The sequence below is a fragment of the Lissotriton helveticus genome, chromosome 1_1 (assembly GCF_964261635.1).
Source record: "Lissotriton helveticus chromosome 1_1, aLisHel1.1, whole genome shotgun sequence".
Classification (NCBI taxonomy): domain Eukaryota; kingdom Metazoa; phylum Chordata; class Amphibia; order Caudata; family Salamandridae; genus Lissotriton; species Lissotriton helveticus.
In genome coordinates, this window is record NC_136057.1 from 379,120,217 (window position 1) to 379,148,016 (window position 27,800).

The 27,800-nt window shown below is 46.4% G+C and overlaps 1 protein-coding gene across 4 annotated transcripts in view; it reads left to right on the forward strand.

Moving 5' to 3' along the window:
* The window catches only part of LOC144809415 (sodium- and chloride-dependent GABA transporter 2-like), a 944,332-nt gene that overhangs the window by 592,109 nt on the left and 324,423 nt on the right, over positions 1-27,800 (forward strand). For all 4 annotated transcript variants that reach the window (XM_078673711.1, XM_078673714.1, XM_078673713.1 and 1 more), the window contains one exon: positions 12,755-12,858. In XM_078673711.1, the coding sequence (XP_078529837.1) occupies positions 12,755-12,858 (104 nt within the window). The remainder of the gene's footprint in view (positions 1-12,754; positions 12,859-27,800) is intronic.

Consider the following 27,800-nt stretch of genomic DNA (forward strand, 5'->3'; position numbering starts at 1 on the left):
TAAGTGATTTTCTTGCGCAAATGTGATTACCTCTTAATGTGTTTTCATGCATCATGTGTAAAGCTTCTGGCCTATACCTCTGAATGTGTCTTCATGCATCATGTGTAATGCTTTTTGCCCTATACCTCTGAATGTCTGTTTATGCTTAGGAGGTTGTTTTACCAAGTATAGGTTATACTAGTGAGTTCATGGTTCTCTGCGTGATATTTTACTAAGGTGGTTAGGGTTGCGTAGGTGGTACTTACCTTTTACCAGTAATTACTGGTTGTGTGCTACATTTACTATTTTGGTGCTACAGTTCTTATATGTGCTATGTGCTAAGTGTTATTCCTACAAAGTGCTAATTCTACCAAGTGCTAGTTCAAAAAGTGCTTATTCCTGACAGTGGCCCACGTGGCCCTGTCCCATGTACATAATCACATGGCACATTGTAAAGTGTGAGTTTATTATCTAATGTGTTTGGGTTAATTCAAAGGCTAGTTTTATATATAACCTTGTGTGGAGTTTCCTTTGTGGTGGGCCTTGAGTGTTGTTGCTGGGTGTGTGCACAAATACTTAACCTACATTGCCTCCGGGATATCTTCATGAATCGTAAGTCCCATTGTGAATTGGGCCCCAGGTATTTAGAGGTTCATAGGAAAGGTGATAGTGTGACTGTGTATTGTATGGAATAAAAATACCCTCTGCCATAATTGAAAGCATACTTTATCACATACTTGTTCACTGAAAAAACAGAAGATGAAGTGAAGAAAGTGAAGACATGGTGAGCGTTGGTTATACCATCTCAAGGTACATCCACGGGACAAGAGATTTGTACCTAAAAGTTACAGTTAAAGCACAGCAATTATTAGGAATTAACACCAAAAATAAAAACACTGAAATTCACAAGCTTTGGGTCACATTTTCACACTAAAAAGATTTTCATTATTTTCCTGATGATTTTGGCACCACTCGAAGAATCTGCATGAAACTTTATGAAATCAGCCACTTTATGGTCTTTGTGGTACGTTTGATGCTGATCTGACATTTAGAGGCCTAAATTACGATGTTTCCAAAAACTGACATTTTGACTCCCAAAAACACAGCTAAATGAAGTGATGCAAAACTTAGTATGAAAACACAACCTGAGATCAGGAAGAACATGTGTCTATCTTTTTCATGGAATAATTTTAAATGCCATGCTTCTGGGTGTTTCTGATCTTTGTTCACATTTGGACATGTGTTTGAGTACCTACTTTTCAGTAATTTCCAAATGTATGAATTGTAATTGAGAATATACTGCATATTACATAGAATGTCATTGACAGGGATGATATATACACTATATTCCCTGTAAAAAGGGATGCTCAAAACTGTTCAAAATATTCTTGGCATCCAATAAATATGTGCGTAACTCTGCGGACAGTGCCCCTTCACAGTGGCTTTATGTCTCACTGGCACTGTGTCAATGTCTTTATGTCTCACAGGCACGTGTCAACCTTCCGCTGAGGCTCCCGAGCACCTACTCCTATATAACAATTCCTCAGATGCAGAATGGACCAGTCCATGTTTGCAGGACTAATGTCACAGTGAAGGTGATAGAGATACTTTGACGATTGGGCTTCTACTGTTGGTTGAGCACCGGCGGAGCCTTCATCAGTACCCAATCACTGATTTTCCCTGCTCTGAAAAAGGTGGGGATCTATGGGACCATACCACCAATTTCTTTTCAGAGCCATGCCCTAAATGACCCCCCATGTTTACGTTATGCAGTGGGTAGCATTCCTCCAACCCAAGAAGGATCAAAGACTTAATAAACCCATCTTCAATTCAAACCTAAAATCTGCAGGTGTTTGGGCAGATGCTCAAGCACTTGATCTATTTCACTTAGCCGAAGGCGCGCCAGGGGCGTGCCTGTCTGTGCCCGTCCGCGACCGGAACGCGGCCAGGGCCAGATACGCTGCTAGTTTGGGGAGAGATACCAGGCAGATCTCCTGGTTAAGGGAGGATCTACTGGCGCTGAATTTAGCACAGCTGTGCAAAACAGACAGAGTTGATTTAGCCACTTCCATACTACCTCAGGAGTGTGTGCTCTGTGGGAAGTCGCTCGGCAAGGATAACTTTGCTAGCTCATACAAATCTAATGTTTCAGCAGGCCCTCTAACTTGTAACTTTAGAGCAGGCCTGCTGAACTGCAGATTGCTAGCGAGGCATGCAGAAGATACCTGGCTGCTGCTGGAGAGCTTGGAGTGGGACGCCATGTTTCTGACTGAAACCTGGCTGAATGACCACAACATGACCAGTATTGCCTTAGCTGTGCCTCCAGGCTTTAAAATGTGCTTTTCAAATCGGGTTGGCGCCAGAAGGGGCGGGGGGAGGGTGGCTCTCATCTTTAAAGAGCGGTGCACGCTTACATCGTCTCTCCCGACTACGATCTCAGGGGTGGAAGGGCTGCATTTTTGCCTCCAAGTCAATCCGCAACAGTCACTGGCTGGCCTAGTTATCTACCGATCACCGGACTGTAATGAGGCTAGTTCAGCTGAACTTATGGACAGTATTGTCCAAAGCTCCCTTCTCCACCCACATTTCATAGTAGTGGGGGATTTCAATATGCACGCTGATGGAGCCGATTGCCCCCTGGCGGAGCAGCTAATTTCTACCCTGAACGCGGCCAACCTGACACTGACTATCACTGGACCCACGCACAGAGCGGGACACTCGCTTGATCTGATATTTTTCAACGTTAGGGACACATCAGTTGAGGCGCCTCAGCCATTGCTGTGGTCGGATCATGCTCTGATCCCCTTCGTTGTTACACTGCCAGGTGGGGGGCGGGAGGTAGGAAGACGCTCCTTCCTGCAGAGACAATGGAAAAATTTACAACCTGAATCCATTGGCCCAGCCCTGGCACTGAACCCCCCTGCACTTATCGCTAATGCGAATGCTGATGCTAAGGCGCTGGATCGGTGGATAGGTGACATGGTGGATTCTATTGCACCAGCTAAACGTGTAGTATCACGGAGGGGTTCTCCCTCAGCCCCCTGGTTTTCAATGGAGCTGAGGGCAGAAAAAGCAGCCTGCAAGAGGCTGGAGCGGCTGTGGAGGGCAAACTATTGTGAACTGGCTAGGGAGCGCTATAAGACAGCCATTCGCAAGTTTCATAAATCAATAAAAAAGGCAAAAAAACTTTTTTATTGCCACCTCCATTCAACAAGCAGAACATTATAGCAAATAAGTATTCAAAATGGTGCAGACTTCAAACCTAGAAGCATTGAAACTGAGGTTATTCCGTCAGAGACTCTCTGTGATAATTTTTCTGAATTTTTTGATGATAAAATAACGAAAGTGAATGGCACCTTCACCCAATCTAGGCCCACGGTAATGTCCGATACGGCGGAGGCTAGCGCCCCTCTTGTGACCCTATGTCGATTTCAGCCGATAACACTCGCTGAGGCTCTGCAGGAAATAAAGAGATGCAAATCAGGGTCACCAGATGACCCTTGTCCACCTAAGCTTTGGAGTCTGATGGCGGATTCAATCGTGCCCACTCTTCGGCATATATGGAATATGTCTATCTCCACGGGGGTGTTTCCTGATTGTTGGAAACACGCCACACTCCTCCCTCTGAAAAAGAAACCAAACGGAGATGCGGCGGATCTCAGCAATCTACGCCCAATCTCGTTACTGGCAGCACCAGGTAAAATGCTGGAGAAACTGATTCAACGTCAATTGAATAGATTCACGAGGGATAATTACATCTTGCACGAAACCCAGTCGGGCTTTAGGCCCGGTTTCAGCACAGAGACGGCATTGATCGAGGTGGCTGAGTCGGTTAGGTGGTCGTTGGATTCAGGGGCATCTGCTATGCTGGTGCTCCTGGATCTATCGGCAGCCTTTGATACGGTCGACCACAGCAGACTATTGCAGCGTCTGGAGGAGATTGGCCTTCAGGGACAAGTACTAGGGTGGTTGTGCTCGTATCTACTTAATAGATCACAGAAGGTGGCGCTGGTCGCCTTTTCCTCCAAACCTAAGCGATTGAGCTGCGGGGTTCCTCAAGGCTCTGCTCTTAGCCCGCTACTCTTTAATGTTTATTTAGCCCCTCTTTTTTCTTTAATTGCTAACTGGGGAGTCACGGCAGTCTCGTACGCCGATGACACCCAGCTTGTTTTCCCGTATTCGGAGGTGTCGATGGCAGCGTTTGCCAATTTCAAAGGGTGCCTTCGCAATGTAGCGAGCTGGTTGAACACAAACAAATTAAAACTGAATGCCAGTAAAACGGAGGTTATTTTCTTCGGAAAAGGCCCTTACCCCTCTTCAGAGCTGTGGTGGCCTGCTGAGTTGGGTCAGGCACCCCTCCCTAGCACAAAGGCACAAAATCAGGTGCAGGGGAAGAGGTTATCAAAGGGGTCTGTTCGAGCACGAGGGATAAAAGGGCGTGTGGGTTCGGCACGGGAAGTGACTCCGGGGCAGGGTCGCGCTGAGGATGCTTTATGGTTCTAGCATGTGTGCTTGGGGGCTGCCAGCGCGCGGGGGATGACAGCGAGGTCAGGGAGACGTGCAGGCGATCGGCAATGTACGAAGTGGCCAAGGTGTCTAAGATGGCTGCCGCTTACGCGCACGCACGGGCCTAGGTTCGGACAAGATGGCGCCGGTAGTGTTCATATCGTAATCTAGTATTCCACACCTGGGCCCATCCTTTGCCCCCTGCCTGCCTAAGTACCTTGGACTTGTGACTTTGTTTCCTAAAAGCCCAGGGAGCACTTTATCCTCCCTAAAGCAAAGCTCCTTACCTTCCAGGAGTAGCACTGGATTTGTCAACCTTGCTGCGTGGGCTGCCGCGTGTGGAGGGATTCCCCCGGTCTAGGAATTCCCCACTCTTGTGCTTATTAGCGGCGCGGGTGCCCACCCCGCATTTCCTGTCGCATTTGGGGGAATTCGATTATCACCCCGCAATTTTGCTGGTTTATTTCCCTAGCGGGTGCCCACCCCGCCAGGGACCTTGTGCCCGTGTGTTTTTTTATATGTGTACGTAGCGGGTGCTCACCCCACCAGGAACTCCGTATTTTACCGGGTTCCCAGCCCGGATTGCAACCGACGAAGAAAACATCCCTATGGGCCACCGCTCTGCCCACGGCGACCCGGAAGCGCCCCAACCCAGAAGCAGAAGGCCGGCCAATCTCAATACGGCCTGTCCGGAAGAGCCGCGGCGCGAGGAGAAGAGGGCGGCTGAAGGCGCAGGCGGGGCTCCGGTGTTGGAAGAGAGCCCCGTGCTGCCAAAAGAAGAAGCCCGCAGCCGGCGCCTCCCACGGGGCTCCCAGGAGTGAGGGAGAGCCCCGTGGTGACCAGCCGAGAAGGAATCCCCGAGGCAGGGCTCCCACAACCGCGCTGCGAGCCATGCTGTCTGGCCGTGAGGGCATTTGTGATTTAGAGCCCTGAGAGGCTCCTGGGCATTCTGTTATTTTGAGTCCCCCAAGCGGAGCTCCGACGACTGGGACATTTTGCATTTAGGGCCCAAAAGGCTCCACGGGGGCATTTGTTTTGAGCCAGAAAGGCTCCACCTGCACGGGGGGATATTTGTTTTAGAGCCCCCGAGGCTCCCGGCCATTAGTTATTCAGAGCCACAAGACTCCAAGGGGCCATCTTTGTCACACGTGGTTTTGGCCCTATTGTTTGTTTCAGAGCCCCAGAAGAGAGCCAGGAGGCATGCTGGTGCCAGGCTCAGTTCCTACAGCTGCCCAGCACTTAGTGGGCAGCTTCTCCGTTTAGGCCTGTTCTCTTGCGCATTCTTCTTTGGCGGCCTGCGCAGCCTGCCATGACTTTGCTGGACACAGGGCGTTTCAGCCCCGGAGAGGCCAGTTGGCCTGGGGACAGTTCATGTGTTGTGCCCTTGCGTGGAGTACATGTTTTTGCCTTAAGTGATTTTCTTGCGCAAATGTGATTACCTCTTAATGTGTTTTCATTCATCATGTGTAAAGCTTCTGGCCTATACCTCTGAATGTGTCTTCATGCATCATGTGTAATGCTTTTTGCCCTATACCTCTGAATGTCTGTTTATGCTTAGGAGGTTGTTTTACCAAGTATAGGTTATACTAGTGAGTTCATGGTTCCCTGCGTGATATTTTACTAAGGTGGTTAGGGTTGCGTAGGTGGTACTTACCTTTTACCAGTAATTACTGGTTGTGTGCTACATTTGCTATTTTGGTGCTACAGTTATTATATGTGCTATGTGCTAAGTGTTATTCCTACAAAGTGCTAATTCTACCAAGTGCTAGTTCAAAAAGTGCTTATTCCTGACAGTGGCCCACATGGCCCTGTCCCATGTACATAATCACATGGCACATTGTAAAGTGTGAGTTTATTATCTAATGTGTTTGGGTTAATACAAAGGCTAGTTTTATATATAACCTTGTGTGGAGTTTCCTTTGTGGTGCGCCTTGGGTGTTGTTGCTGGGTGCGTGCACAAATACTTAACCTACATTGCCTCCAGGATAACTTCATGAATCGTAAGTCCCATTGTGAATTGGGCCCCAGGTATTTAGAGGTTCATAGGAAAGGTGATAGTGTGACTGTGTATTGTATGGAATAAAAATTCCCTCTGCCATAATTGAAAGCATACTTTATCACATACTTGTTCACTGAAAAAACAGAAGATGAAGTGAAGAAAGTGAAGACATGGTGAGTGTTGGTTATACCATCTCAAGGTACATCCACGGGACAAGAGATTTGTACCTAAACGTTACAGTTAAAGCACAGCAATTATTAGGAATTAACACCAAAAATAAAAACACTGAAATTCACAAGCCTTGGACAGTGCCTTATGTTTGGGTCACATTTTCACACTAAAAAGATTTTCATTATTTTCCTGATGATTTTGGCACCACTCGAAGAATCTGCATGAAACTTTTTGAAATCAGCCACTTTATGGTCTTTGTGGCACGTTTGATGCTGATCTGTCATTTAGAGGCCTAAATTACGATGTTTCCAAAAACTGACATTTTGACTCCCAAAAACACAGCTAAATGAAGTGATGCAAAACTTAGTATGAAAACACAACCTGAGATCAGGAAGAACATGTGTCTATCTTTTTCACGGAATAATTTAAAATGCCATGCTTCTGGGTGTTTCTGATCTTTGTTCACATTTGGACACGTGTTTGAGTACCTACATTTCAGTAATTTCCAAATGTATGAATTGTAATTGAGAATATACTGCATATTGCATAGAATGTCATTGACAGGGATGATGTATACACTATATTCCCTGTAAAAAGGGATGCTCAAAACTGTTCAAAATATTCTTGGCATCCAATAAATATGTGCGTAACTCTGCGGACAGTGCCCCTTCACAGTGGCTTTATGTCTCACTGGCACTGTGTCAATGTCTTTATGTCTCACAGGCACGTGTCAACCTTCCGCTGAGGCTCCCGAGCACCTACTCCTATATAACAATTCCTCAGATGCAGAATGGACCAGTCCATGTTTGCAGGACTAATGTCACAGTGAAGATGATAGAGATACTTTGACGATTGGGCTTCTACTGTTGGTTGAGCACAGGCGGAGCCTTCATCAGTACCCAATCACTGATTTTCCCTGCTCTGAAATAGGTGGGGATCTATGGGACCATACCACCAATTTCTTTTCAGAGCCATGCCCTAAATGACCCCCCATGTTTACGTTATGCAGTGGGTAGCATTCCTCCAACCCAAGAAGGATCAAAGACTTAATAAACCCATCTTCAATTCAAACCTAAAATCTGCAGGTGTTTGGGCAGATGCTCAAGCGCTTGATCTATTTCACTTAGCCGAAGTCGCGCCAGGGGCGTGCCCGTCTGTGCCCGTCCGCGACCGGAACGCGGCCAGGGCCAGATACGCTGCTAGTTTGGGGAGAGATACCAGGCGGATCTCCTGGTTAAGGGAGGATCTACTGGCGCTGAATTTAGCACAGCTGTGCAAAACAGACAGAGTTGATTTAGCCACTTCCATACTACCTCAGGAGTGTGTGCTCTGTGGGAAGTCGCTCGGCAAGGATAACTTTGCTAGCTCATACAAATCTAATGTTTCAGCAGGCCCTCTAACTTGTAACTTTAGAGCAGGCCTGCTGAACTGCAGATTGCTAGCGAGACATGCAGAAGATACCTGGCTGCTGCTGGAGAGCTTGGAGTGGGACGCCATGTTTCTGACTGAAACCTGGCAGAATGACCACAACATGACCAGTATTGCCTTAGCTGTGCCTCCAGGCTTTAAAATGTGCTTTTCAAATCGGGTTGGCGCCAGAAGGGGCGGGGGTGGGGGTGGCTCTCATCTTTAAAGAACGGTGCACGCTTACATCGTCTCTCCCGACTACGATCTCAGGGGTGGAAGGGCTGCATTTTTGCCTCCAAGTCAATCCGCAACAGTCACTGGCTGGCCTAGTTATCTACCGACCACCGGACTGTAATGAGGCTAGTTCAGCTGAACTTATGGACAGTATTGTCCAAAGCTCCCTTCTCCACCCACATTTCATAGTAGTGGGGGATTTCAATATGCACGCTGATGGAGCCGATTGCCCCCTGGCGGAGCAGCTAATTTCTACCCTTAACGCGGCCAACCTGACACTGACTATCACTGGACCCACGCACAGAGCGGGACACTCGGTTAATCTGATATTTTTCAACGTTAGGGACACATCAGTTGAGGCGCCTCAGCCATTGCTGTGGTCGGATCATGCTCTGATCCCCTTCGTTGTTACACTGCCAGGTGGGGGGCGGGAGGTGGGAAGACGCTCCTTCCTGCAGAGAAAATGGAAAAATGTACAACCTGAATCCATTGGCCCAGCCCTGGCACTGAACCCCCCTGCACTTATCGCTAATGCGAATGCTGATGCTAAGGCGCTGGATCGGTGGATAGGTGACATGGTGGATTCTATTGCACCAGCTAAACGTGTAGTATCACGGAGGGGTTCTCCCTCAGCCCCCTGGTTTTCAATGGAGCTGAGGGCAGAAAAAGCAGCCTGCAAGAGGCTGGAGCGGCTGTGGAGGGCAAACTATTGTGAACTGGCTAGGGAGCGCTATAAGACAGCCATTCGCAAGCTTCATAAATCAATAAAAAAGGCAAAAAAACTTTTTATTGCCACCTCCATTCAACAAGCAGAACATTCTAGCAAATAAGTATTCAAAATGGTGCAGACCTTTTTCAAACCTAGAAGCATTGAAACTGAGGTTATTCCTTCAGAGACGCTCTGTGATAATTTTTCTGAATTTTTTGATGATAAAATAACGAAAGTGAATGGCACCTTCACCCAATCTAGGCCCACGGTAATGTCCGATACGGCGGAGGCTAGCGCCCCTCTTGTGACCCTATGTCGATTTCAGCCGATAACACTCGCTGAGGCTCTGCAGGAAATAAACAGATGCAAATCAGGGTCACCAGATGACCCTTGTCCACCTAAGCTTTGGAGTCTGATGGCCGATTCAATCGTGCCCACTCTTCGGCATATATGGAATATGTCTATCTCCACGAGGGTGTTTCCTGATTGTTGGAAACACTCCTCCCTCTGAAAAAGAAACCAAACGGAGATGCGGCGGATCTCAGCAATCTACGCCCAATCTCGTTACTGGCAGCACCAGGTAAAATGCTGGAGAAACTGATTCAACGTCAATTGAATAGATTCACGGGGGATAATTACATCTTGCACGAAACCCAGTCGGGCTTTTGGCCCGGTTTCAGCACCGAGACGGCATTGATCGAGGTGGCTGAGTCGGTTAGGTGGTCGTTGGATTCAGGGGCATCTGCTATGCTGGTGCTCCTGGATCTATCGGCCGCCTTTGATACGGTCGACCACAGCAGACTATTGCAGCGTCTGGAGGAGATTGGCCTTCAGGGACAAGTACTAGGGTGGTTGTGCTCGTATCTACTTAATAGATCACAGAAGGTGCCGCTCGGCGCCTTTTCCTCCAAACCTAAGCGATTGAGCTGCGGGGTTCCTCAAGGCTCTGCTCTTAGCCCGCTACTCTTTAATGTTTATTTAGCCCCTCTTTTTTCTTTAATTGCTAACCGGGGAGTCACGGCAGTCTCGTACGCTGATGACACCCAGCTTGTTTTCCCGTATTCGGAGGTGTCGATGGCAGCGTTTGCCAATTTCAAAGGGTGCCTTCGCAATGTAGCGAGCTGGTTGAACACAAACAAATTAAAACTGAATGCCAGTAAAACGGAGGTTATTTTCTTCGGAAAAGGCCCTTAACCCTCTTCAGAGCTGTGGTGGCCAGCTGAGTTGGGTCAGGCGCCCCTCCCTGGCACAAAGGCACAAAATCTGGGGGTGAAGTGGGATGATAATTTATCTTTCTATCCCCACATCCAACAGGTCGTAGGAGGCTGCTTAAGCAAATTGAGGAATTTGCGAAAAATTCTCCTGCTTTTACCTGAAGGCTGCCGGAAAACAGTAATCCATGCTATGGTCACCTCAAGGCTGGATTATGCCAACGGCTTGTACCTGGGCTTGCCCAAATATTTGATCCAACGGATGCAAACCGTTCAAAATGCGGCTGCGAGGCTGATAAAGTTTATCCCGTACAAGCAGCATGTCTCTCCGCATTTGCGCGCACTTCACTGGCTGCCAGTAGCAAGCAGGATGAAATTTAAGGCGCTGACTTTGGCTTTTAGAGCCTTACATGGGAGCTGCCCCAAATATTTAAAAGCTCGACTCCCCAGATATACACAGACGAGACTCCTACGCTCCAGCGCTCTACTCCAGCTACTCGTTCCGCGAGTAAGAAGGGCACGTTTGGGTGGTAGGACTTTCTCGGCCAATACGACAAAGCTGTGGAACACTCTGCCGCCTGTCTTACAGCTAGCCCCCTCAGAGGCTGGTTTCAGAAAGGGCCTGAAAACCTGGCTTTTTACCCATTAGATCAGAGTGATGGACTTCCCTCACCGCTTCCATCTCTCTTACTGCACGCTTAGCGCCGGGACACTTCCGGTTGAGGTAACCGAACGCGCTTTATAAAATTCTGTATTATTATTATTATTATTCGCCTAGTAATATATACATTACCAATGTAATGTGGAGACCCCAACTATACATTCCTGTGTGTTATACCACTACATTTTTAACTGCGGTGTGCACTGCTTTGTGCAATAACCACAACGTGTAATGCTTTTATGTTCGCTGTGTGGTGAAATACTCTTGAGTGTGCATTGCTGAGAATAACTCCGAGTGAACACTGCAGTGCAAATATATGTTGGATTGCAACCAAGGAGCAACGTAACAGAAAATCCCCTTTTGTTTCCTGTACTTATATGAATCAGAAATGCCAGAGGAACATTGATGACAACCACAGCTGCTTTACATGGAGTCAACCATGACAGTGCTTAATGTTTTAAAGACACAGGTGCCAGGGCCCTGGTCAGGAGGCCACTGCAGTTTGCGCTACCCATTGCCCCTGATAGCGCTGCCAATGACAGTACCAACACAACTACTAACCATAACACTCCTACAAGTATGACAATTCATACTATTCCAGGCACCCAACACTATAAGAATTGCTTGGGCGCCAGGCATTAGTCCTTTTTAATGTATATTGAGTTAATAAATGACTGTTGTTGGGCTAATTTCTAAATTAGACAGACAATGCCACCATGTGGTAGACTGTCATAAGTGCTGGGGTTGAAAATTAAGTGCTAGTGCTGATCACCCGACACCACTGTCTCAAATTAGGGACTGAACCACAAACACCTGACCTCTGAGCTCACAGTTAACCCGAGAGAAACATTGAGCTGGGAAAATAACCTCAATAGTAGTTTGGGTGGGAGAATTGAGAAGATTGGCATAAATAACCTGGGTGCAATCTATCAGATTGCCTTGAGAAACCCATTAACTTGAAACTACCCCACAGAGGTTGTAGATAGGTTCAGAGAGCTGTAAGAGACCAACGTATCATATCATCAAACTAGTGACAGTGAAACCCAGAATTTTTCAATTGCTAACAACAAAGCATGTGGGTGCTAATTTTCCATGAAGAATATCTGCCAATGTATTATCCAACACTGCTCTACTTTATCTACCTATTTGTTTACCACGGGCACATTATGGTGCTGGTGGGACTGCCACATACAGGCCATCATTGGCGATCCTACCAATAGACAGCCCTTTGAGCTGAGGCCACATTATGATGCAGGTGGTCGGACCCTGTCAGGAGATGGACTGCACCTTCGACAGGATCTACTGATCCTGATGGATCAGCATTTGGAATCGCGATCCCAAATGGAGGCTGTGCCTGCTCAGCAATGCCGTCAGGATCACAATGGCCCATTCCGACTGACTATTCATGGCAGTCCCACTGCCATGGAAAGGCAGCTCGAAAGGGACATTCCGCACCCTACCCACATATACTGTCCCTCTAAATATCCATTCACCATGTGCCAGGCACCATATTGGAACTGGCACATGGTACATGGGTGTTTGGAAAATGCATTTTTTCCATGCCACAACACATGCCGCTGTAGAAAAAGGCTGTTTCCGACCGCCTCCACAGCAGTCTTATCAAAATATGGACGGTGGGACGCCAACTCCTTGTTGGGCTATGTCAATACCGCTGCGATGGCGGCCAGGCGCTTATCTGACCTCCATATAATGAGCACCTTAGTTATTTTTTAAGAACCCCTTTTTGTGATCATGACCATGAATCAATTTTAAAGCTTAGAAATTAAGGCACTATAAATATATGTAGAAGTTGGTTATGGTAGTATGAAACCAGTAAGTCTGATATTTGATTTCTTGATTTCTTCTCTCACCTGCAGGTATGGATGGATGCTGGAACACAAATCTTTTTCTCATATGCAATATGCCTGGGCTGTCTTACAGCTTTGGGAAGTTATAATAAGTACAACAATAACTGTTACAAGTAAGTAAACCGCAAGGATTGTTTCTTAGCCAGTCATTTAGCAGTGATTTTGCAATGAATGAAAATGGAAAAAAATACTATCTCCCATCATAACACAAGGACTGTCTTTGAGCTAGGACCACTGGATTTATGGGAGTTTGTGGCTGCAGTGTTTTCCAAATAATTAAAGAGTTGACACACTTGCCCTACAACACAACCACTGGGTTTAATATTGCAAACTACCAAATTTAAAAAACATGCACCACACATTGTGCTGAACAGTGTCAGAGTGTTTGCAAATGTTAACTGGTGACCTTGAGTTGCTGATTCATGTATTCTGGTGTTCAACTGGTACCAATGAAGTGAAACATTTGTGCAGAGTATCAATTTGCTCTAGAAAGACAAAAAAAGTGACTGAATATACATACACTTTATTGGGCCCAATTCACAAACTGCACTTTGTAATAGTACTACTCACATACTACGAAATGCTTACCAACAAACCTATGTTCAGAGACCGCAACCTCCGCCTTGCCTAGCTTTCCTATGTAGAGATCTCTGAGCCGGTTACAGAGGTCTCCCCACAAGTAGGTATAGTAGTGGAAGGAACCTCGGGAAGTGTCTGGAAAACATGCAATACTACTAGATTGGAGGATATTAGCGAGGGGTAAATAGGAGTTTATTTATTTGTAAGTGTAAGTCAATTTACTTTTATAATTTTACGTAAAAACATTTTTCATATTTTTTTGTGATAATTATTCAACTTAATTAATGCTTAATTAATGTAGTGTAAAGTTACTTCTAGATGTAGATTCACCACTCCTCACCCCCTCAAAACCTGGGGTGGAGCCTGCTAGAGCGGAATTTATGAATGAACGGTTACTGCTACCAACTTTTCACACATAGATGGAGGTCTCCATTACTGGGTTTGTAGATCCCTCTTAAGGACATACAGGGAAAAATAAAAAGTATAAATGTTGTTTTAAAAAGTACATAATATTTTAATATAAAATACAAATGTAAAATAAAGGTGAAAATGAAAAATAATTCTTTAATAATTAATTCTTTAAAACTAATAAAATATGTAAATAATTATTATTTTTTCACAGATTGACACATTTTTTTTTTTACCATATTCTTTTCCTTGAGGAGATCTCCACCGTAGTCGTGCAGATCTCCACCAATGTGTGAAAAGTTATTAGTTGCTACTGTCTTAGTTGCCTCTACGGCCCTGATTTTATTCGGCAGAGATATGTAAGTCTGCACTCAGTTGTAAATCTAAACTCAGAAATGTTGAATAGTAAAAGAGTGAAGCCTTATACCGAGGTACAGGAGTATATTTTCACATGAGTAAATCAACACATGTAATTCTACCTTTTGTAATAGGGCTCTAGCATTGTAAAATACGTAGCACATCCTATAAATATAAAAGCAAAACAAATCCTAACCGTAGACGTAGCCTAAACCATAGCCATAACCCAAACCCTAATTAGTTATCAGAATATCACTTTACCTGACTATTCCTTCCTAAATATCTTCCATAAATAAATTATCCTATCGGAGTTATTAATAGAAAATCTACACCAGATGGCATGAAATTCTTGTAAAACAATACTTATAGCACAATATTTATGTCAATCAATGTTTTTGTATACAATATTCTGACATACAGTCAACCCTAGACTTAAAACTAATATCTTCCCTGAGCCTAACCCGTACCCAGAAAATGTCACTGAAACAAACTCTAACCCTGAAACTAACTATAGTTCAAACCTTTACTTAATACTTTCCTTAATAACTTCACTGGTTCTCTTAACCAACCTTTGTGCAGCCTGGCTTGAAACCACACTCAACTATAGCCTTATAATAAAAACTATTGTTTTTACCACATTGCAAAAATATAAATGAAATACATTCCGTACTGTGATACCATAACACTCCTAAGTCTTTGTGCAAATAGACAGTTCTCATGCTTCTGTTTCCCAAGAAGCACACATTTTAGAAATTACTCTTATTTTTCTGAACCATTCATGTTGTCCTAAATACCCACCTCCCATATTCTCTATTCTTTTGAATGCTTTTCTCAGTCAGAGGGCACCAGTCTCTGCACCTCCTTTACCATTAGCTGGCTTCTAAGGTGATTGGGACTGCGTGAAAGTGAAGCAAAAGAAACTCTGAACAAAGCCCCTCTGCACAAGAGGGGGGGGTGTCACTACAAATTGGGTTTAGAAAATCCTTGCTTTAAGAATACTGTCAAACAAAGACCATAACGGCAAGGTGACCTTTAACAAGATTCGAAAAGGCACACTATTTAAATAATTGTATTGTATTGTATTGTATCAGGATTTATATAGCGCTCGGCTGCCCCAGCAAAGGGGCGTCCCGGCGCTGCGAGCGAAACTAAAAACAGAAGGGGAATACCAGAAAAGAAGAGGAGCAGTTACTGAAAGAGGTGAGTTTTGATGGCTTTTCTAAAAGCCAAAAGATCCTGCATGCCACGAATAGTTTCCGGAAGGCTGTTCCAGAGCTTGGCAGCGAGCAAGCTGAAGGAACGACCGCCCATTCTGGCTAGATTGGTACGGGGAATGACCACCAGATGTTGTCCTGCTGACCGCAGTGGCCTTCCAGGGATATACTTCGTCAGGAGGGGGCACAACATTGGTGGGGAGGCGGTTTTAAGGATTTTGAAGGCAAGACAAAGTGCCTTAAACTGAATCCTTTTTCCCACCGGGAGCCAGTGCAGTTTTTTCCGAACTCCCGCCACTGAGGAGTGGCGGGGAAGACCTACCAATGCTCTGGCAGCAGCATTCTGTACTCTCTGAAGTCTGACCACTTCCGCCTGATTAGCGCCCAGTAAAAGGGAGCTGGCATAATTCAGTCTAGAAAGAATAATAGCTTGGACAATAACCTGGCGGGTGTGACAGTTGAAGAACTTCAGCGTAGGTCTTAGATTTCGCAGAATGCCAAAGCAGATAGCTGCAACTTTTTTTGTGTGATGAGTAAATTTCAGTGCAGAGTCGACCCAGACTCCTAGATTTTTCACACAATCCTTAGGCTTAGGCGGTTGGCCTAAAGTATCAGGCCACCAGTTACCGCCCCAGGCTGCGGTGTTTTTCCCCAAGAGCAGAATTTCCGTTTTTCCAGCATTGAGCTGGAGGAAATTCGCCGTCATCCAGTTGGTGATGTCAGTCAGGGTCTGCTTGAAGTGATGGGCCTCCAGACCGTTGTTACCATTGAGAGCCACCACCAACTGGGTGTCGTCTGCATAAGATACTAACGTCAGACCACTCTGTTTGGCCACTTCGGCTAGTGGTCGGACGTAAACATTGAACAGGGTGGGGCTCAGAGAAGACCCCTGAGGCACCCCCTGTCCGATGTTGTGCCCTTTTGAGATGTAAGGGGGGGTGGACACTTTAAAGGATCTGTTAGCAAGGAAGTCTTTAAACCATCCCAGGGCCTTACCTATAATTCCGGCTTCCTCCAATCTCATTAAGAGGACCTCGTGTGACACCGTATCGAAGGCAGCACTAAGATCCAACAGGATCAGTGCTGCCGTTCCGCCGGTGTCAAGAATGGTACGGAGGTCCTCTGTGACACTAAGCAAGGCTGTCTCGGTGCTGTGGCCCGCTCTAAACCCGTGTTGAGAGTCGTCCAGAATGTTATTGGTTAGGAGGAAGTTGGTGAGGATGGTGTTAACATGTGCTTCCATGATTTTAGCTGGCCAAGGGAGAAGGGAGATGGGCCGAAAATTTTCAGGAAGGGTAGGATCCAGAGTGGGCTTTTTCAAAATGGGAGATACCCATGCCTGCTTCCATTTAGAAGGAATTTTGGCCGTCGAAAGAGACCGATTAATAATATTTCGTAATGTTTCCGTGATAAGCTCATTGGCTGCACGGAAGGTCTCAGGTTTTAAGGGATCGGCCGGGGAGCCAGATTTTATTTTTTTACAGATTTTATCGAAGCTCACACGTTCTAGTGCGGGAAGGGAAGACAGACAAGGTCTGCTAGGGTCTAGCATAACCGAAGGCTGAGGGGAGTGGGGGAAGGTCTCGTAAATTTTCTTTATTTTATCAGTAAAAAAATTGGCCATGTTATTACATAGATCTAAAGAGGTGACAACAGAAGTGGTGGCTTTCTTTGCAGTAAGATCTTTTACAATTTTGAAAACAGTTTTAGAGATATTAGTACTGTTATTGATTTCAGTGGCGTAATAAGCCGCCCTCGCTCTACAGACCTGGCGATGGTATGTTTTCTGCAACTGAGCGTAGGCATGCTTGAGGTTGGCATCATAATTTTTCCTCCATCCTCTTTCCGCCTTTTTACACTCCTTTTTCAGCGTGGCTAAGTCTGAATTATACCAGGGGCTGGACCCATGGGCGCGGGCTTTAACCCACTTAACTGGGACCAAGGAATCCAGAGCTTGGATTATCCATTGGCAAAACTGATCGTACCCTAGGTCACTGTCGTCACTCAAAGGAGGAGGATTAGTCCTTAAGAGGTCATAAAGCTCCTCCAGGCGGAGTTTTCTCCACGGACGCTTCTGGACTTGAGGGGTGCGTGCCAATGCAGGAGGGGATTTGCAAGGGACTGTCATGATCACCAAATGGTGGTCGGTCCACACCATAGGGATAGGTGCATCGACGATCCCATTCTCAATGTTGGAGAAAATGGGATCAAGAAGGTGCCCCGCTCTATGGGTGGGGCCACTCACAAGTTGATTAAGCTGGAGGGCGGAAAGATCCGCCAAGAGGGTGGAAATTTTAGGTTCCGTGTCCTGGTCGAAGTGTAGGTTAAGGTCGCCTATGATCGTAAAATTGGAGTATTTAGTGATGTTAGTGTCCAGGTGATGTAGGAGCGAGTTGGTAAAAGGAGTGTCCGCGCCAGGGGGTCTATAAATCAAGAGGCCTGTAGCGCAGAATTGAGGGTTGGCTTTAACAGAAAACCTAGCACTTTCGCTGCCCCTAATGTCAGCTTTAGTTAATTGACAGGCGAGATGCGATTTAGCTATAAGTGCGAGTCCACCCCCTCTAGAATTCCTGTTAACAGTATATGTAGTGAACCCGGTAGGGGTGGCAAGGTTGATGACCGAGTCCATGTCGTCATGGAGCCACGTCTCGGTTATAAACAAGGCGTCAAGGGAATAATCCGCTAGAAGGTCATGTATGTCAAGATGATGCTTCTGCATCGATCTGACATTGAGGTGACCCATCCTAAGCGTAGTATGTGTGGATTGAGGGGGTTTTAAGTTTAGTTTAGTAAATGTACACAACTTGGAAGGGTGGGGCAGTGGGTGCAATATATGAGCAGGGTTTCGCCTGGTACAGGTGCAAGTCTGATGTTGTAGGTTCCATAACTCTTGCTTAGAGTAGCGCATCTTACCCTGCAGATTTACAGCCCCAATATAGCAGGGGGTCTGGCGCCTGGCGCGGCCTTAGCGCGGACGGGCGCAGACGGGCTGACTCTGGCCAGACTCCGGCGCTAGGGACGGCGCTCCCGCAAACGCGACCGCTAGCGCGGGAGACTGCTGTTTCCTTTTATGTGGACACTAGAGCGCTCCCACCGCTCTTGCCCTCACAAAGATGGCCGCCGTGAAAATAACTTCCAAGCCCTTCAAAAGCCCCAAAACGGCCGATAGAGCCGTGCAAATGCGGCGAAAATGAGTGCAGGTAGGCTGAGAGAATGCTGTCTGCAACACAGTATGGAAAATACAATTTTTAAAAATCACAGTAAAAACGAGCAAAGTGACTCGTAAATAACACACAACACACTAGTAGATATCAGTGCATTGCAGATCACGTTTTTGGAATGCTACTCGCCAAGAATCTCGCGAGCACGGTCAAAAGGGCTCCTTTTATGGGGACACTAGAGCGCTCCCACCGCTCTTGCCCTCACAAAGATGGCCGCCGTGAAAATAACTTCCAAGCCCTTCAAAAGCCCCAAAACGGCCGATAGAGGCGTGCAAATGCGGCGAAAATGAGTGCAGGTACTCAAACTTTTACTATCAAGATGGAAACAAACAGATGCATTCGATAAAGTTCCTGTCGAAACTAGACCGCCCCAAAATAGCAAATGAACAAACAAAACATTAGTGGCTCCACTTTCGGAGAAGTTAGAAAAGCAATAAAATACTTAAAACCAAGAGAAGTCCGAGGAATTCAACAAAAGGTTTGCAAGCCACTTAATTCTGTTGCTGGCAAAACTAATCTAACAAATAGTGATTAAATGCAACATAATACAATGAATGAAGCTGATTTGATTTTCATCTTGAAATAAGGAAAGATGTGGCCCTCTGCTACTCTTGCTTATCTATTGCCTTATTATTAAAAATAGGCAACAAGCTACATTCGCGGCCGGCATGGCTCACCGGTGGGGGGGGCGTGGTCGCACAGGGTCGGGGTACAGGCGAGTGGTCGCGAGGGAAGGGGTGGTCACACATGGAGGGGTGGTTTAAATAATACATTTAAAACATTGAAAACGTACCTACTTTTCCAAGTCCGGCGTCTTCGGTCTGCTCCTGCTTTCCTGCCTCCATAGGAACCGGAAGCAGGAAGCCTCCCTCCCCTCCCCTAAGCCAATCACAACGCTGCAATTGCAGCATTGTCATTGGTTGGGATGCCTACTGCACAGGCGTCTATTGGGAGGCCACTTTCTTTATATAGGCTGCATGCAGCCTACATGGAGAAACGGAGAGTGCGCATGACTGCTTTGGCCGACCCCAGGGGCCGCCCAAAAAGTCAGGACCCGCAACATTGGGTAAGCCATTCCTTCCCTGTCCTCGAACAGACCCACACCACCCGCCTGCCCCCAATAAAACCCTTCTGCTCTCTAACAGTGTGAGAAGCAGAAACATAAAATGGTTGTTATAATACCATTCTATGTTTCTGCTTCTCACACTGCAAGAAAGCAGTGGGGCGATGCTCCTCCACCCACATGGAGGAGCTGCCCCTGACAAGCTATACCATAACAACACAGAGAAAATGGGGTCCAAGGGATATTTTAAGACCTGCCCTGGTTCGTATCCCCAACCATCAAAACACAATACCTATAGAGAACCGAGGGTCTTGTCAGAAAGCCAAATGTACTGAACTATGAAGCTGGCGCAACTCTTATCAAATCAGTTGAGGATACAGAATTCCTACAAAGCCTTTATACGAATAACACAACAGTGAACCATAACCAGACACACAAGTGATTGTTAGTAAGACTCAGAAAATATCTAAGTAAATAATGGATTCCCATCAAATGTCAAGTAATGATCTTCTTTTCTCATTTGGTTATCCAGGATGTTGGGGTGATCTGTCTCTAGATCATCGAGACCTTTTCCACGCCCAATCCATAGGATATTTAATGAGTCCAAGCCCACAAACACTGTGCTGACCATGAGGAAGATAAAGTCATATGGGAGTCTGTGCAGTGCAAAAAGGGAGAAACTAAAAAAGTGGTGAAGTAAAATAGAGTGGAGAGACAAGGAACAAGCGTTTTATTCAGGATACTGTCTTTCTCTCTAATTAAAAACAAAAACAGTGCAATAAGGCAGTCTCAAACAAATATTCAACTGTCGTAAAAGGGGCCAACATGTTTCAGCCAATAGGGAAAGGGGTCCCCTGGCTTTCTTCAGGGCCTCTGTTCTAATAGATTGCTACCGCTGGTGTAAATACTAAAGAAAATTGTGTATTAACAAACAGTGAAAAAGGATATAAATGGACCTATTAGTCCATATTCATATTCCTCCGTGTCTAACTGCTGTGTCTCACATCTAGAGAAAACAAACACAGTAGTCTGAATAATACATTCAGTATATATGTTCAACAACCGAATTTATAATCATGATTAAGAGCATACACTCACCCAGATCGACCAGGGACTAGACCTCACCTCTTCTGGACCCAGCTCAGGAAGATGGAGGGCCCGCTCTATGAAAGAAAGGTGCAGGGTGTCTTTAGTGAAGAACCAGCTCTATACACTCCCTCTTTCTTCTTAAACACTATAGCACCCTTAATGGACCCTCTATCATAGGCAAACATCTAATCTGTTGGAGCCTAAGCTCACTGAAATGATCAACAGTCACAAAAGAATAACAATTAGTGCTGCTGTTCGAAGATCCCAAACTAAAAGAAAACTCGAACTGTCAATTACCTACCTGAGACAAAGTTCCAGGATTTCAAAAGGGTTGCATATTGTTAAAAAATCTAATCTAAAGCACAATACAAAGCTGTTGCTGGATTAAGAAATCTCTATTATACCACATTTACAAAGCATAAAGGGAGATCCCTCAAAATAGGTCTAAGAGGTCTAAAAGTGACTGACCTGTCCGTCATTGCCCCTGTGCAAGACCCGAGTCAAGGGGGAGGCAACAGCTGCCTCCGTGTCGGGATATTTAAGCAATATCCTTGCTAGTGTATGTTCAGGAACACGTGGTAATGTAATCTGAAATGCTGCATCAACGTCATCAGTGATTGCTGACCAATATCGCACCAGCTTAGGACAATGCCAAAGCAAATGCACGAGGGTACCAGTAAGACCACACCCCGCCAGCAGAGGTCTGACTTGGGCCTGTGCCAACAATGAACGTGCGCTGGAGTATAATACCAGTAAGTAACCACTTTATATGCAGACTCCGTTCCTGCCGTGTTGGAAGCAGTGTGATGTGTTCAATAAAAAATGTGTTCCCACTCTTTATGTGATAAGGGCCTCCCCAGTTCAGTCTCCCATCTTACTTTCGCTTTTGTACGGTGTCTCTTCAGTTGTGCAGTGATCATGGCGTAAAGTTCAGATATGAGTTTATGATCATCTTTTTTACACACCAGCCACTTTTTGAAGGTTGTCAGTGGGCGAGATATTAGGGCAAAGTTCTCAGGTCGTGTAACCTAATGTGCGACTTGTGAGTAGGGAAGGTGCTATGCATTTATTTATTTATTTATTTTCTTAAGCTTATATCGCGCACAGCTACCCACAGTGGGTTTCCCGGCGCAAGGGATAGACTAAAGAAGAAGGAGGCAACTTCACCTGATTTGAGCTACAGCAGACTATTAGGCACGTTGAGTAAAAAGCAGTGTCTTTAAGGCCTTACGGAAGCGGAACAAATTGGTCTCTAATTTTAGAGCCAAAGGGAGTGAGTTCCAATATTTAGGTCCTAGAGTGGAAAAGGAGCGGCCTCCCATCTTTGTCAGCTTCCATCTTGGCATGGTAAAATTTCCCATGTCTGATGACCTTAATGGCCGTAAGGGTTTATAGGGTGTTATCAGCTTTTGGAGGTAGGCTGGGGCACTGCCTTGCTTAACCTTGAACATATAGCAGAGTGCCTTGAATTTGATACGTTCAGGGATACTCAACCAGTGAAGGTCATGTAAGGCGGCCTTGGCTGAGGAACGTCTGGGAACATTCTTAAGAAGGCGTGCAGCTGCATTTTGCACTACCTGTAGCACCTGTAAGGTGGCTTTGTCTGCACCTAGATAAAGGATATTGCCATAGTCCAGGCGAGATGTTACGAGCGCCTGGACTACAGTTCTGCGGGATGGAAGAGGGAGCATCCATAGGATCTTGTGGAGCCACCGTAACGTTGAAAAACAGATGGCCGCAACCTTAGTGGCCTGTTGTCGCATAGATAATCTATCATCTATGATAACACCCAGGTTGCGGACAGCGGTGGAAGGAGTTGGCGCGGTACCCAATTCAATGGGCCAGTGGCTGGGGCCCCAGAGATGTTTATTCCGGCCCAGGATGACCACCTCGGTCTTCTCCCCATTCAGTTTGAGACAGTTTCTCCGCATCCAATCGGCCACAAGAGTTAGGCCTGACTTGAGTGCGGAGATGTTGTTCTCGTCTCTCCCTGATAGGGAGAAGACAATCTGGGTATCATCAGCGTACGAAAACAGGGTAAGTCCCGCCTGTTCTACAATGGATGCCAAGGGTTTAACATAAATATTAAATAATAAGGGACTAAGGATTGAGCATCGCGCACAAAATTCTGAGGCATCAAACCCCTATGGGGTTATCGGGTTTACTGAAGCCCTATTTGCCCAGACGTGCTTTGCGTTCTGCCAACCATGGTCTGGTTTGTGACTCTCGAGTAAGGAAAGCGAGGGCAGGGGGTCGCTCGTTTGGCCTTTTGGCAGCCAAACTGTGGAACTCCCTTCCAGTAAGCATCCGAGCCACCCCATATCTTCTGACATATCGGAAGTCCCTAAAAACATGGTTGTTCCCCGCTATCTGATATTTGACGCTTGTTGAGTTTCCCTGTCTCTCTTCTGGTTTCTAGCTGCGCTGGGACGCCTCGTCGCTGAGGCAGCCATGCGCATTACAAATCCTGTATAAATAATTAAATAAATAAAGGCATCTGAAGGTGGTAGATCATAGTCTTTACGCAACTGGGGAAAAGGAATCAAGCCCTCAACATCAAAAAGGAAACCCACTCTCTTGCAACCCTCCTCCCTCCATCGATGGAAGATCGGGGACGCACATCCTAGCTGAAAGTCGGGATTATCTACGATGGGGGACATAGGAGAAGGAAATGTGGTCCAACCTTTTGGGCCTGCTAGCCGGTCCCCCAACTTGAGAGTCAGAGAAGTAACCGTGGAGGAATACAGGGGCATATTATCAAGGGGGTTTAAAAGCCAAGAAAGCGGAGATAAAATTATCTCCCTATTACCTAGCTGTCGCTAACACCAGTTAGCGACAGCTAGTAGGAGATAGCGACCATCTTGGGCCCCACTTTGCATGTCAGTAATATTTATCACTAATGAAATGCAAAGTGGGCGTGCCAAGATGTTAGCAAATGGAAACAGTCGCTAACATCGCTATCTCCTATTACCAACTTATGGAGATATTCGCGCTAAGCGCGAATATCTCCAAAAGCTAACACCTGCCCTGAGCAGTTCTTAGCCATGTTATCCAATGGGAGGTGGATAACATGGCTAAGAGCATTAACTCGGTAATGCATGAATATCGCTGACTTTTCAGCGGTATTCATGCATTGCGGCCCATTTTTATCGCATTTGCGATAAACCTTGGTAATACCAAGGTTTATTTGCGATAAAAATCGCCGCAGCTCAGCGGTAATTGTTTGTATCTAACCAAGCAATAGCGATAATTATCGCTATTGCTTGGTAATATGCCCAACAGTCCCCACGCTCAATGCTTGCCCGGGAGCCACAGTTCTCCCCATATGTTCTGTCCGGCCACTGATTGGTCCATAAACTTCTAGTGTTTGCTGGATAGGGGCCTGTTCCATTCAGCCATGTAGCGGAGGCATGTCGCCTGGTAATAAGCACCCACCAGAGGGAAGCCTAGCCCTCCCTGTGTCTTCGAGGAGGTTATGTGCGCAAATGCGAGGAGTGGCTTCTTGTTTTCCCATAGAAACTCATTGAGAAGTCCTTGCAATTTCCGAAGTGTGCCCTGCGGTGGAAACAAAGATAGCATTTGGAAGATGTACAGCATGCGTGGGAGCACCTTCATCTTCACCACCGCCATCCTCCCGTACCACGCTAACTTGAGATGCAACCAGGCAGCCAGCGCCTTGATCGTTTGCTCCATCAGTATTGTGCAGTTGAGAGAGACCGTCTTAGTGATGGTCGAGGTCAGACAAATGCCCAGGTAGGTGATGTCCGTGGGCGCCCAATGGAATGCGAAGTCTTGCTGCAGGTCCAGTACCTCATTCTCCAGAATAGAGATATTGAGAGTCTGCGACTTTGCGAAGTTGACCTTGAACCCTGCAACGTTCCCAAAAGCAGTAAGCTCCCTAGTCAGGGACTGCAATGTCAACCGAGGCTGAGTGAGCAAGAGGATGACATAATCGGCATACATACTAATTTTATGTGTGTCAGCTCCAAATTTGAGACCCACAATGTCAGGGTTTGACCAAATTCGCTGGGCAAAAGGCTCCATATGGAGCTCAAATAAAAGTTGGGATAGGGGACAGCCCTGACGCGTACACTGGGCAATGGGGAAAAGGGTCGATTTGCATCCATTAACCCTCACCGCAGCTGTGGGAGAGGCGTATAAGCAACAAATCCATCGGATAAAGTTATCCCCGAATCCCAATGCATGCATCACCGCGAACAAGTACTCCCAATCAACATGGTCAAAGGCCTTCTCTGCGTCGATCGAGAGTAGGAGGGCCTGAGTACGCGATCGATGTATATGGTCAATGAGATGCAGTAGCCCTTTAGAGTTATCCCCTCCTTGCCGAGTCGGTATAATACCCGATTGGTCCGGGTCTACAATATCATCCATAGGGGGGATAAAGCGTGAAGCTAAAATACCCGCAAACCATTTTGCGTCAATATTAAGAAGCGAGATTGGTCGGCATGACCCACAATCTTTGAGCTCTTTCCCGGGTTTAAGGATCACAGAAATTGCTGGGTCAGACAATGTAGGCGTCACTTCCCCGTTGTCCAGGAAGGAGTTAAAAAGTTGCGTTAAAAGAGGAGCGAGCTCCACACAAAATGTTTTATAAAACACAGCCAGGAAGCCATCCGGACCCGGTGACTTAGCTACTTTTAACCTTGAAATCGGCAATGTGACCTCTTCCATGCGTATGGTTGAATCCAAGTTATCAGCCGAAGATTTGAGTAAGGGAAAATTCTCGCAGGGGCTCAAGTATTACCCTGGGTCATGCAGGAGGGTGTCACCCTTCGCATAAAGGCGTTGGTAAAAATTACGAAAGGAATCAACGATAAGGGCATCTGTGGTGTGTTCCACCCCCTTCTGGTCCGGTATGGAATGGATTGCAGATATCTGGGCTTGTATACGTAATATATGCGCTAGCATCTTCCCACACTTATCCCCACTGAGGTAGAATGTATGCCGTAGTCTCAGGAGAGCATGCTCAGCCCTATCTAGGTCCAGATGTTTCAGCATGCGCCGCCGACTTTCCAACTCCCTCCAGACCCCCGGAGCCCCGTCTGCTTACGAACTGCCTCCAGCTCTCCCACCTCCTTTTCTAAATCCGGGCGTTTCTCTCTGTGTAGGCGCGCAAATGACGCTGCAACCGCGTTGAATTCGCCATGCACCACCAACTTCAAAGCCTCCCACACCTCGCAAGGGGTGTACCACCCTGGTCGTTCTCAGAGGGGTAATGTACTATAGTATCTCGGATCCGCTTGGTAACTACTAACCCTGGGCGTAGTTTGCATAGCAGCACTACACATAGCTTCACGTAGTATACTTTGAACAACACGTAGTACTGCGTAGCTTAGCTGATGGCACTGTGTACTTGTCTGCACTGTGAAATAATTGCAAATGGCATCCTGCACAGGGCCAGTTATGATAAAATAAGTATCTCTATCTTTATATGCTAAAGAGCATATAGTACTTTCACAAAAGTGAAACTGAAAAATTAGCAAGCAGTGAGAGAGGTGATGGTTTTGGGATCCTACCTAACCTAGGGGGAGTACCAAGCAGATGCCTTGAAAACAGGCCCTGCAAAGCATTATGGGATGAGATTAGCAGTGGGCAGTGAATATTATATAGTATCCAATATCAAAATAATTTTACAAAGAGCTGCAGTTCAACTGGTGGTTACTAGATGTCCCTCACGAGTGTTTAGCAGGGCCTTTGGTTGGGATTGTTTTTTTGCCAATACCTGTGCTTGGGGTGGTCCTTAGAGGATGGGACCACCACCGAAGTTCAACAAGATGTGCTTTTTGTTTATGCTCTTGTGGTCAAGGCATCTGCTTGGTCCTCCCCCTAGGTTAGGGGGGACCCCAAAATCATCACCTCTCACATTGCATAATGTTTTCATTGAAAAAGTTTACTTTTGTGAACAGGTTATATGCTTTTTAGCATGTAAAATTGCTTCATCAAAGCATCTGAGGATGTTGTTGATTTAACTGCTACGCTACGTGATTATGCACAGTTTTTGTACTGTGCTACGTGCAATTTGTGGAGTGCGAATTAGTACAAACTACTTATGCTCCGTTAGCGTAGCATAGTACTATGCCCAGGGTTAGTAACAACCTCAGAGTGAAGAAGGGATTCGCGAAGTCTCCAGCCCAGCGGCGTTGAGCACAAGCACCGTGCTGGGAGTAGTACCGAAATGAGGGCATGGTCTGAAAGGGAGCGGGGGGTGATATCCACAGTGTGCAAATTAGGGAGAAGAGATGAGGAGGCTAAAAAGTGATCTAGACGCACATATGTTTTGTGCGCCGCCGAAAAGTAGGTATAATCACGCTCATTTGGATGCTGAATACGCCACACATCAAACAACCCACAGTCAACCAACCATTGTTTCCCAGCCTGCGACAGTGCCCCAGTCTTATGTGACTTCTGCCCAGATCTATCCAGATCCGGATCCATTACAGCATTTAAGCCCCCCCCCCGACCAAAAGCGCCATATCAGAAGAGGCAAGAACCTTGGACAGGGCGACGCGCAAGAAGGGCTTGTGCCGTTGCGCATATAAGGACCCTATTGTCAATGTGCATCCCTCCATTGTATCCTAACTGCCAGTAACCTGCCCTTAACTTCTGCCACTGTGGAAACTACTTTGCATTGCGAGCGCACACTAAATAGGATCGCCACACCATTTTTCTTGGATGGCCCAGAGGACCAGAATTGTTGTGGGAAGCGCCTATCGCTCATGCGTCTGGTATCTTTAGCTAGAAGGTGGGTATCTTGGAGCAAACAAATATCACCATCAGCATTCTCCAAAAGGGAGAGTATTGCAGAGCACTTTACAGGATTATTTAACCCTCGAACATTCAGGCTAGCAATTTCCAGATCCCTACCTATCGCAGCAGTGGGGAGGAGAAAGGCTATGCACCCACTCAAGACCAAATAAATCAAGGACAGCAAAGGTTATCCCTTACAGTCTAGTCACCTGCAAATCTTGCCCGTGAACTGAAGGGGTCCCAGGATGCTCTGGTACTTGTGTCACTCATGAAAGGGCTGATTCCCTCTCCAACTTGCTAGTGGCTAGTGGCGTGGGGCTTGGCAGCGATCTCCCCCTGCCATTCAGAGGAGCGAC